The sequence below is a fragment of the Sander vitreus genome, chromosome 3 (genome assembly GCF_031162955.1).
Source record: "Sander vitreus isolate 19-12246 chromosome 3, sanVit1, whole genome shotgun sequence".
NCBI classification, from domain to species: domain Eukaryota; kingdom Metazoa; phylum Chordata; class Actinopteri; order Perciformes; family Percidae; genus Sander; species Sander vitreus.
Window position 1 is genome coordinate 16,006,527 of NC_135857.1, and position 12,335 is coordinate 16,018,861.

Below are 12,335 nucleotides of genomic sequence, written 5' to 3' on the forward strand. Positions count from 1 at the left end.
TTGCAAAATATAGACCTATTTCTTTACCGACCACCTGTTTTCTTATAATTACGCCCATGGTCTCTCTGCGGTTCTTTATTTTTTGGGGTCTGCTGTTCACCTGCTTTGAACATTTGGAAACATAACAACAGAAAGGCAGGAAGAAAGTGTGTCTGCTTTTACGGTTGCTTTTAGTTGAAACATCCTCTGTTCACCAGATATGTTCTGTTTTTCCATCCATCCTAAAGCTATCATAGGGGATCTGTTGGTGGAGATACGAGCGCTGTCGCTCTGTTTTGATGGAAATATGAGGCCATTTACTGATAACACATCCTACTGTTACATCTCCCTCTCTTTCTGCTGTGAAGTAGCATTAAATGGGTCTAGTGTTGTAGGAAAATCAACACGACCTCCTCTCTGGATTACTGTATTGCTGCCACAAAGAGGGTAACAATTGCAATTGTTTGACTCCACACAATGTGCTATACACACAAGTTTCATGTTGTTCAATAACGTTTCTGTGAAATATGCATTACAAGTTTGAGCTAGAGTACAGTATGTATCAAAAAACAACAGAGAGGCCTGTCAACGCATACTTTTTAAAAGAGATTTAAAATAAATGTAAATAAGGGTTTAAACCACCGTGTTGATGCTTTCATTTCCTTTGTGGCAAAGCACAATCCGTGTGGTATGTAGCGATAGCAGAGTACTAACTGCTCTCAAAACAACTACATTGTTCAGCCACTCAAGGTCAGTGAATTATGACCGAATCCTTAATGCTGCATTGTGACTCGGGCATGGCACATGGTATATGGGCCTATAGTTTATAATAATAAATTGTATTTATAAGTACCTTTCAAATTACCCAAGGGCACAAGCCCTCTTATAATTCCTCATGGACAATTTGCAAGAATGTCCCTCTCTCACCCTTTATTTAATATGATACATACTGAACAGGGCATTTGGGAATATCAGGGGGCAATAGTTTTCGGAATGAAACTGAAAAAGGAAAAAAGAAGCAGGAAAAGCAACATCCCCTCCCCCACAGAGTTCCCAGGGGCTGAAAAAGCCCTAAGACATGTTATCAATGCATTTTCTCAACCTGCTGACAGGGTAAAACCTCCAGCTATCAACCACCAAACAAACCCAATCAATCTCTAACAAAAAATCACTTAACCATTTTTTCTCATTATGGTTAAATTAGAGGAGCAGTTGCACACATACTAGGTAACTTATAAACAAGTATTTTCTGTCCTGGGAGTATTCACACTTAATTTCCACTTGCACTTGGATCCTTTAAAGGAATAGTTAAACTATTTAGGAATTAATCGTATTGCATCCTTGGGGAAAGTTAGATGAGAAGATAGATACCACTCTCAAGAAGCTACAGCCAGCAGCTGGTTTACTAAGTTCCCACTACGAGACTTTCAAAGTCTTTTTTTCACACTATCTGACTCACCGATGACAGGGGCTCACACACTACCAGATCTTTCACCAGGAGGAATCCCAGGCAGAGTAGTTTTAGGTGGTGTTGTCGTTATCACACATGTTCACAAAATGGCCTGTTTCCACACATCTTTAGTATTTATAGCCTGTTTTTTCTACGTGCAACAACAACTTTGGTCCATGTTGCAAATGCAACACATACAGTAAAGTTCAAACAACCCCTCCCCCTGTTTTCCCCTCAGCCCGTCTCTTGCGCTCTCATTGGCTTTTACCTCTCCGGCAGATTCCCCACCAGCTCCAGATATTTAGCCTGCTAGACATTTGGAATGTGTCTGTGAGGCATTAGCTTAGCATAGAGACTGGAAACAGAGGCAAACAGCTAGCCTGGCTCTGTCCAAAAGTAACCAAATCCACCTACCACACCACTAAAGCTCACTAATTAACATGTTATATCTCATCTAACCTGTACAAAAACCAAAGCGTAAAAAGCGTTATGTGTGGGACTATTTCTTTGCCGGGAGCAGTGATTTCCTGCATCACTAATGCGTATGTAATTTACCCAATAGTGAGCACTAGGCCTAAATTGTAATTTTGAACACATATATCGTCGTCATCAACCTGTCACTGATGACAGGTGTAGTTTTGTGCGATTGTATATTTCGCATATATAAAATGTGACAAATTGCATTGCGGGGACTGTTGTGAGAAGACAGTGTACATGCCATGGACACCGGCTACTGACAAGACAAGTGAATAAGCATATTTCCCAAACTATTTATTTGAATAAAATGAGCAGTTGCACACAAACAATGTAATTCATAAAGAAGTATTTCATCTAACTACAGTAAAGGTCTCTGGCCCATCTGATAGTTACCTTTATCTCTACTGGGAGTATTCACACTTGATTTTACCCTTGAACTTTGCTCCTTAAGATTTCCACTCCTGATGCACTGATTTCAGCGTCTTTACCATGCACGTGTGCGTGCCATCCCTTGGAGACTGATTGATGGTTAGACACGACTTCTGTTTATCTCACTTCTGAGGGGCTCACAGCAGCGTGCTCACAGGCTAAGGAAAGCCTGAAGGAAGGAAAGAGAGGAAAAGAAGTCATTATTTCTGAGCCACTGAGGCCAGACCCGAGAGCAAGTTGTTTTGGGGGTAGTCTGCCCGGCATGAGAGACGGCTATTGTCCAAGTTGCTCCATAGGACGGGGGGGCTTTCGAGCGTGCACCGGTATGGTGAGGGAGCTCGGGGGAAGAGTGGGAGAGAAATTTGAATTTCTGCTAAACTCCGTCACAACAGCAGGGATTGTGACAAAGAGACACTTTGATAACTACATGGGCCAAGAAGTGAACATCGCTTCTCCATGGTGATTATATGTAATAGGGGGCATTCATCGTAATAAATCCACCCACTGACATGTTTCTTCAGTGTTTCTGCCTGGGAAGAGTTTGGTATTAAGAAGAAGAGAAAAGGAAGATGAATTAAAAAAAAAAAAGGTTAATGACTTCAGTGTAGAAATGCAATTTGTTATCCCTGTTGGGGCAAGTCCTTTTTATCTAGAATTTAGTTCTAAAAATCTTTTCTTTTTTTTTAAACAAGTGAAATAAATCTGTCAGTAAATGGTATTATTTTCAAAGTGTTTCCAACCGAAATAAAGAATTTTTAGTGGATGAGTGTCTGGATCTTGAAAGATAAAAGAATAGGGCAGGTCACTCATTGAAAAAAGAAAAATGAAAAGAAAAACAACAAAAAAGTACATTTGCATTTCACTTATTTTAAGAAAAGGAGACTTTAAGGACACAAATTAGTTGATCGGAAGTAGATTTCTGTAGTGTAGCTTGAATTCTTCAAAATAAAGCCTGTGTACTGTGTATTTCTGTGATATATTCTATTTTGCTTTGTGAAAACTCAATAACATGATAAAGTCATGATGCAATGTTAGATGTATCATCATACATTTTCCTTTCATGGAATAAATCATATCTCAAGGGTAAAGTGCTAATGATATAGGATTATTCAATGTATCAAGTAATTTAATAACTGAGTTAATTAATCAGTTTTCACAAAGAAGTACCAAACACTGACGGTTACAGCTTCACACATGTAAAGAGTTGTTGTCAGTTTTTATATCAGAACTAAAATGATTGATAAACTAATTGATAAGTTGAAGAAGACAGAAAGAAAATGATTAATTGAATTGTTTGTGTTTCTTTGTCAAATAAGGGTTTTAGACTCAGACTTTAATGATATTTTATCGAAAAATATCACTAATCAATTAATTTTAAATATAACAGATTTATTTCAAATAAAAATAATCATTTGTTGCAGCAATGTTGTAAATAATTATAAATTAAGTTTTGAGGTTGGGAGTTTTGCGCTGATGGACAATGATCTCACAGATTTTTTTTTTCAGAACAATGAGTCATGAAACAGGAAGCTGCTACTCCAGCCTGCAACCTCGTGAACATCCTGCAGATGCACAGACAAGGTCCCGAGAAGACAACTCAAAGAACAGGAATGTCACACGGAGTGGCCCCCACAGTCTTGGTCATCCTATTGATATCTCTCTGAGTCACATCAGTAAAAGCCTCAGTCTCTTCTTCTTAAATGACTCTTTTCTGCATTTCCCCACCTTTTGTCTCAGTGTTCCATCACTCCCTCTTTCGCCTGCTCAGCGTGTAGTGGAGGCAGCGGGTTTGAGGCGGAGGGTTTCTGAGGAATGCAGGGTCCTGCTCTGGGTCTCGAACCAGTCTGCACTCAAGTGATTTCTACTGTTTGGAGTTTGTGTTTTCCCAGAGAAGCTTCTGGTCTGTCGCCTACCCCCTGCCCTCTTTCTAAAACACACACATACACACAAATACACACATGTACCCTAAATGTAACTTTATGTAAGTCCAGTGTACTGGCTGGCAGCCAAAGTCATCATTGAATCAGATGATCTGAACTCTAGATCCCAAAATGAACCACAAAGTCTGGGAACACAACACAAAACTTCAAGTCACGGCCACGATGGCAGATTTTCAAGATTGTGGGGAGACTGGTGTGTGCAAAAATGGTTAGGGCACTAAGGACAGTGGATAAGGTGTTGGAGTTTGCCTAAGACTATTTAAAGACATCTTGTTTTAATAAACATTATTCATTTCTATAACTGCAATGTGTAAAAATCCGAACATTATAGTTCAAAGATGATTAAATGAAGAACTCTAAATGTGCAAGACTATATTTCCAGCCCACATAATAATTCTGCACCTCACAATTAAATTGTTAGACAAAATTGCTCAAAATTTGACATTAAACTAGATTGAAATGTAGTTCAGGGGTTTCATTTATCTCCAAAATAATTCTACCTTGGCAGTGTGGAGGAGGCTTCAAAGGAACAACTGGACATTTTGAGAAATGTTTTTTTTCACTTTCTTGCCGAAAGTTAGATGAGAAGATCACTATAATCTGTACTGTAATTATGAACCTGCATCCAGCAGCCGGTTATCTTAGTTTAGCACAAAGACTTTTTACATTTTAAAGAGGTTTATGTGTTGGACTACTCCTTGGTTGGGATCAATATCTTCCTGGAGTCTTCACTCCAAAATGTCTTTAAAAAATGTTTTGTTTGTTTTAACATAATCCAGGTTTATGCTGAACATCAGGCGCTCTTGTCTGGAGATAGGGTTACATTTCTTCAAAATTCAATCTTTTAAAAGTCTCATATCTAATATTTCTGACCACTAGCCAGTTGTTCTCTCAAAAAAGAGCTTACTCTCAATTTTTAAGACTTTTTAGATAACATTTAACTCTACATTGTAATCAAGACAAGTGGCTGTGAGTACACTGCTAAACTGATTTTAACTGCTCATTGGGCTGGCACAGAGCAATAAAGAGTTGTTTCCGGGGAATGGAAGAGCAGACAAAGCAGTGGAAGGGCAGGTCAGATGCTTAAATTTCTTTAAAGGGTGGAAATGAACCAGTGGGTGAGAAGCCCAATTGCGGTGAATCAGTCATCCGTGGGCCCTCGGCTCCTCGAAGGAAGCACATCAAGGGGTTGATTTGTCTTGCTGTCTCTGTTTCATCCTGTGCAAGCTTCTCTTGGCACCAATGTTGCCATCCTATATTTTTACTGCCCTTCATTTTTGAGATTATTTGCTTATTTTAAATAAACAGCAGCAACAAATAAATAGGTGTTAGTTTAAAATGGTTTTCAGGGCTTGTCATCATTGACAAGCGGCCAATCTTTGTCTCAGCTGGAGTGATGCTCCCAGGTTGCTGGGTTGGCTCTGCTGACTGAGTGAATGTGAAAGCAAGCAGCATCAAGACTGCTGATAAATCTGGAAGCTGCACACTTTGAGGCAGCTATAGATGCTATGTACCAACATAAGTCACAAGGAACAAGTTATCTTGGTTCTACTAAATAGCCCCCCTGGAGAAGCCATATTCATAAAAATGGGCTTTACTGAATTTGGCTTCTTCGGAGCTGATGGATCTCTTGAGTCCTTTTCGGAAACTCTTAAGCTAAAGTAGACACCTTATTGTGTAGTATGCATTAAGGACACTTAAAAAGGCTGCAGGAGATTTCAGATGAAAGCCTTTTGTAACCTCTGGTCAGTTTGAGAGGAAGGATTCGGTTGACCAGAACACAAACAAAGGAAACTGACAACTGGTCTGCTAAAGGACCACAGGAAAGGTTAGCCATAAAAGGAGCAGGTCCAGAAGTTCTCTGGCAGAGACAAAGTAATGCACAATACTTTTTATAGCTTCTTGCACTGCTCCTACATATCCCTGTTGTATCATTAAATGCTTAAGCAAATGTTGATGTCAAGTGTGGTGTCAAGTGTAACGCAAAGGTTCGAAACAGGATTTCCCATGATCGTATCAGATGGAGTTTCCCTTTGCTTGTGTTAACCAGCTCAGATGGGGAGGATGAGGCACAAGGCAAGGAAGGAAATACTGTTGATATTGTTTAGGTCTGCAAAGCTTTTGTGTTTCATTGTCACTAAAGTGGCTGAGGTAATGGGAGAGTATAGCTTAGCAAATTACATTGTGTTAATGTAAATGGAATGAGTTTTGGAAATTGGAAAACTGCAATCGTTTTCCCTTCTCTCGCTCTCTCTGGGGTGAGGGTAAATGCCAAATTTTGAGAAAAATAAATTATGATTTTAATTTGCATATTTAGATTAGTGAATACTAATAAAATTAAAGTAATATGTACATTATATGCTTATTCTTTCACCAAAATTGTAGAAACCAAAAAGCCGATTTGTTTATGTTAACAGTTTAATATTGTGTATATTTCCATAACATTTTTGCACTTTTATTTTTAACTACTGTAAACGTTATGTTTATTTAGTATATATATATTATTATTTATTTATATTATAGTATATTCATATTATATTGTACGTAATTTTATTATATATTTCTATTTTATTTATTATTTTATGAAACATTACAATTTGGTTCTGCAATGATGTGCAATCTCACCAGAAGGAAGAGGAGAGCATGAGGTCAGCTGCTGTGACCAAAACAAATATGGAGAGAATTTCAGGTTATCGGTGCAGAACTGACAGCAATAAACATTGGTCTCCAGTGGTTAAACCGATCAAACAGCTCTAACATTATTGAATCTGCAGCAACTAGGTATATACGTTCATTTCTTTTGGATACCAGCACCGTTCTCTTAATACATACATGACCAGCACATGTTGGAATAGAGGGAAATGAGGTTGCAGATAAAATTGCTAAAAGTGCATTGAACAAAAATGATAATGATATTTTAGAAATCAGTTTTGGGAGGTCAGAAGCAATCACTAATTTATTATAAAATAATTACATTTTGGCAGGACATCGGGAATAACGACAACAAGGGTAGTGATTATTATACAATTCAAAAGTCTGTCAGAGAGAAGCAATAGAGGTAGGCTAAATGTAGGAAAGAATGTATCTTTTTCTAGATTAAGATTAGGACATACAGGATTTACGGGACACCTTTTATTTTTACAAAAAGTCAAGTGTGAACATAGCCTAATGTTTATTTTATACATGATGAAATAGACAGCGTCAGATACATGTGAGACTTGAATAAGTTGTCAGAAGTTCATTGTAGAGAGAGATAGACAGGTTGCTAGATATGGGAAGGGAGTGGAGCATCAAAGGAGGAAAACAAGTAGGCTAGGCGGGACGGATGAAACATTCCAGTTTTCTCCGAGTGCAACGATGATCGACAGGCTTCCTTAGGTCATTAACCTCCTTCTATCAGCCAAATATCTTCCTGTTATTTCCTTTTATCACAGAGTCACAGGTGATAAACGAGTTTTGATGGTCCAAAGTAAACTTCATTAGCGGTTAAATTTTTTCGATTATTAATGACTGTTTTTCATTTAAAGGTTCGACTACATGCTTATTCAGTAGACCACTTAGTGTTTTCCACAATCCCAGACTTTCATATTGCATGCTTGTTTACATGGAAAGCAAAACAAGCTATAGGCCTAATGGCATATAGGCCTATCTATGTTGGGACGATTGAAACAGCTGTTTCAACCATCCCAACCTGGCTGTAATTCCATGTATTTTAAGTAAATGCACAAATATCTGTGTTTATACAATAATTTATGGAGGTGAGACATGGAAAAGCAGTTTTAGAAAGATGAAAATATATTTGAGCCCACCAGGTAGGGGGTCGAGTTTTCCCATGTTATCCTATGGAGACTGACGGGCTGTGGGTCGTAAAGGGCACTTATTTGGATGTGCAGTGCCCTAACCCACGTAAAAACCTAGTGAAACGACATTTTCCACAATAGAAACATGATATAAATGGGAAAACTTACTGTTCTAGCTATAAAAATGGCAGAATCATCCACAGCGCATGATAGGCTATTTCAATAACCGCTTCATGATGACGGCGTTTAGTTGTTAACAGACATTCACAAAGACGTATAGCCCAGCAACAATCTATCTAAAATAACACCTTTTGGGAGTACCATTCATGATATGTAGTAAAATATTGAAGTTGTGGTAAGTTTAAATGGCTTAAACTGTATGTTTCATCTGTCCCCCCTATGCTGTTTCAATTGTCCATGCCAGGAGGGACGAATGAAACATTACGCACGTCCCACTTTTGCTGTAATAATTCCTGAACGGTTTTGTTCAAAGCTGAAAATGCAACTATATTTGACAGATGACAGGTGTAGGTTGCTAGTGACAAAATATTAGCTTTCAGTGCGATATGATCGCTTTGTAAATTACGTTTAATTAAAAAGTGTTTCAACTGTCCCGGCTCTCCCCTACAGCTTAAAAGGGTTTTATTTTAATATTTAAATGAAACAGGTTTAACATCTAGAATATAACTTCTTTATAAAGTTGTTGTTTTGTTTTTTGTTATATTTTTTAATTTGTATTAGTGTTGCTTGTTTAATCATGTTAAATACTCCGGTACAGTAGGTGGCGGCATAAACCTTAAACGTTGGTTTGTAGCCCGCCAATAAAACTATAGAAGAAGAAGAGGGGAGGGAGGGAGGGAAGGAAGGAAGGAAGGAAGGAAGAAAAAAAAATATATATATATATATATATATATGGATGCCACAGTATCAACGCTAAATCACACATCGAAGCTTTTTGTGTGTTTTTCTCCGTCTCTCTTGATTTCGCCTGACGGTTTTTACAGATTACATTTTTTGTAAACTCATTGTTTAACTAGTGTTTCTGGAGAGACAAAACGAAACCCGGAAAATAACCGGAAGTATCCGTCTCGGGTTTGAAACTAAACATCCGCCACTGGAACGCGTGTGTTTACTATGTTAGCTCGTCGTTTCAGCCGAACAAATACGTGGACAATATGGAAAGTAATGCCATCGTCCTTTTAACGGAACGAGGAAGGGTGTACTGTTTCGCCTGATACAAAGGACAAGCACACAGTCTGAACAAGATGTAGCTAACGTCTGAGTATGTCGCCCTGAACAAACAAACAAGACATGGACTTTGTCGCGGAGGCAACCTGAGAGCACCGAGAGGTAAATCACCGAGTTGAAGATACATTACCATGGGTTTGGTGAACTTTGTTATCTCCACTGTAGCGAAATGCCTGGACGCCGTCTGCTTACTGCTGGACCTGAATTTTGTCATCGTCCACAGCGTGGTGCGGACTACCCTGTCGGTTATCGCCTTTGTAACCAGCCTGCCCACCCTCCTCCTCAACTCAGTAGCAGAGTTGGGAAACTTAACCTTGTTTAGCTTGATGTCCCTGGCAGAGGCAACGTCAAACGTAGCCCACGGTACTGTCACCATGCTGGGGAGCTTGGTGCTGGCTCTGGAGGGGCTGGTGGAGAGCCTGAAGATGGTGGGTTACCTGTCCATGCACGTCCTGCTTCGTGGGAAGGAGCACCTGTGTCGAGGTCTTCTATCGGTGCTCGAGGGCTGTGGCATCGCTGTCAGCCTGGTGGTCTATTTCACCAACACCGTGGTCAACTTTGCACTCATTGCAACGCAGAACATTTACTCCGTGGTGGTCAGTGTATGGCAGACGGTCTCCAGCCCGCTGCAGAAGGTGCTGGAGTTCATGCTGACCTCCTTCACCTTTCTGTACAGCAGCCTGGCTGGGACTTCGGCTTTCCTGTGGTCACCATGTAAACTGATGTTGGACTTTCTGGTCTCGCTGGTTCATATGTTTGTTAGCATCTTCATATTGAACGTCTATGGTCTTCTGCTCACTGTAACTATTGCTCTAACTACCACCGCCTACCTGAATCCAGAGCTGGCCCGACAGGCTACTGTGCGAATTGTGGATTACGTTAACTCTTTTCCTGCCTTGCACAGACTTTATCTGGCTCTGCACCGCCTCGCTTCAGCCTTGCGGAGCGCACCATATTTTGTACGTGGTGCCATGCACCACCTGCAAAGAATACTCCAACACCTGTACCTGCTAGAGAGAAGACTTTGGCAGCAGCTGCCTCGACTCAGCAGCCAGCTAGGTCTGGCTGTGAGGACACAGCTCAACAGGGACAACAACAACAGAGTACGCGGCGATGGCGACCCTGGAGAGGAGAGGCGGGACCCACCAGATGGAAGAGCAGGAGATGGAGCCCACCAGGAGCTGCTGGATTTAGTTTTCCCCTCATCAAGCACAGACAGACCACTTAAGAAGCAGTCCTCTTCATGCAAAGACAGTAAACCTCTGCCTGCCGAGAACCTGCTGACTCTACTGAAGGAGCAGGAGGACAGAAAGAAGTGTGTGATCTGTCAGGACTGTACCAAGACGGTGGTGCTGCTGCCATGCAGGCACCTCTGCTTGTGTAGAGACTGTACGAACATCCTGTTGAGGCAGCCCATTTACCAACAGAACTGCCCGCTCTGTCGCCACATGATCCTCAACACTATGGATGTGTATCTATGAGGGACAACGGAAGTGGATCTGTGGGTGTCGGACCACATAGAACAGCCTATCAGTGGCTATACTTAAAGTTTTACCACAACTAAAATTATGTTGTGAGAGTTTTTTTTTACTAGGTTGTGTTAAAGCTCAAGTCTCGTAATATTTTACATTTTTCTTGCTGTCAACAAATCCCATAAGACCAAAGTGACATTTTAGTCTGTCTCTTAATACTTTCCAGCCCCAAACCTATTCAGTTACACTGAAGATGTAAATCTTTAAAAAAGGCTCACAAATATTATTTTAAAATTTGCTTTACTCAGTGCAAAATGGTGTAAATGGGTAGGTTTTGACTACACAGACAGTATTTGTTAGTAAGGTCAATTCGTTGTTGGTTCTGGATTTAGTGGAATTCATGGGATATATTGTTAATAAAGAATACCATACAACTTATCTAATAAAATTTGGTTTCAGATCTGCGCACTTTTTGAGAATAGTTTAGAAAAGAAATGCTAAGGAAAGCACATATTCTGTCCCAGTTCCATATGACATACTAATTGTATACAGTATGTACTATATACTAATATATTTATAGTGTGCTGTTTTGCAGTTAGTATACAAGAAATCAACAACATTAAGAGTTTCAACTAAAGGAATAGGAGACGATATAATACTTGTGGCATTGGATGTTACTCAAACTACAACATTAAAATGCCCCTACCCAATAATGGTTTCCCAACCATCCACAATTTAAAGTTTTTTTCCAGCTGTGAGCAACTCTTGCATGTTTTTTGTGCATTGCAAAAGAAAAGTGTCCTTTAACAGTACAGTACACTCAAAAAGCAGGTGTTTTTTTTCGTATGTATACTGACTGTTTTGAGTTTATTTTTTTTGTCACCTGTGAACACACAACACACTTAAATCCCGCTTAGAATTACTTTGTAGTATGGATTTGGGACACAGCTACAGTCTCTGTTTTGCGTCTTAAGATGCACCTGTTTATATATAGATATTCCAGTATTGCCACGTTGAGTCTCAGGTCTCGTAGCCATTGAAACCCACCAGTGCCCTGCCTGATGCTGAAATGTTTACCACTGCTCATGTCTTATAATGTTGTGCTTTCAGTGGGTCAAGCTGTGAAGAAGACAAAACAAACACTGTGCTTTATTGCATGAGCATACACATGATTCCACACATGCTGTATGTATGAACGCTGTATGTGTAACAGTGCATTCAAAGCAACACCATGACCCTTTTGTTCTGTTGTAAAAGAAAAAAAAAAAAGCTTTTACCATTTAAATATACTTCTGTAAATGATGACCACTTCTCATAGAGCCATGTAAAGAAGTTATCTGTATTTAAGGAAACTGATTTGTAATTTTCCAGTCAGGTCTGATGAAATACAGCTTTATTCCATTTATTTGTTCTATTGATAGGGCTTATTCCAGTCTTCCATCAGAGGCACATTACAGTCACCACCATCACAAAATCGATAAAAAGGTTTTCCCTTTCCTTTGTCATTGTAATAAAACATAATTTCTGTTGTGTAAAAGGA

General features: G+C 39.6%; 1 protein-coding gene across 1 annotated transcript; it reads left to right on the forward strand.

The window, feature by feature from the left end:
- Window positions 1–8,951: 8,951 nt before the first annotated feature.
- On the forward strand, window positions 8,952–11,243 carry rnf26 (ring finger protein 26). The gene has a single exon (XM_078246229.1). It carries the CDS (start codon window positions 9,455–9,457, stop codon window positions 10,802–10,804), a length of 1,350 nt encoding a protein of 449 aa, XP_078102355.1. The 5' UTR covers window positions 8,952–9,454; the 3' UTR covers window positions 10,805–11,243.
- The last annotated feature ends 1,092 nt before the right edge of the window (window positions 11,244–12,335 follow it).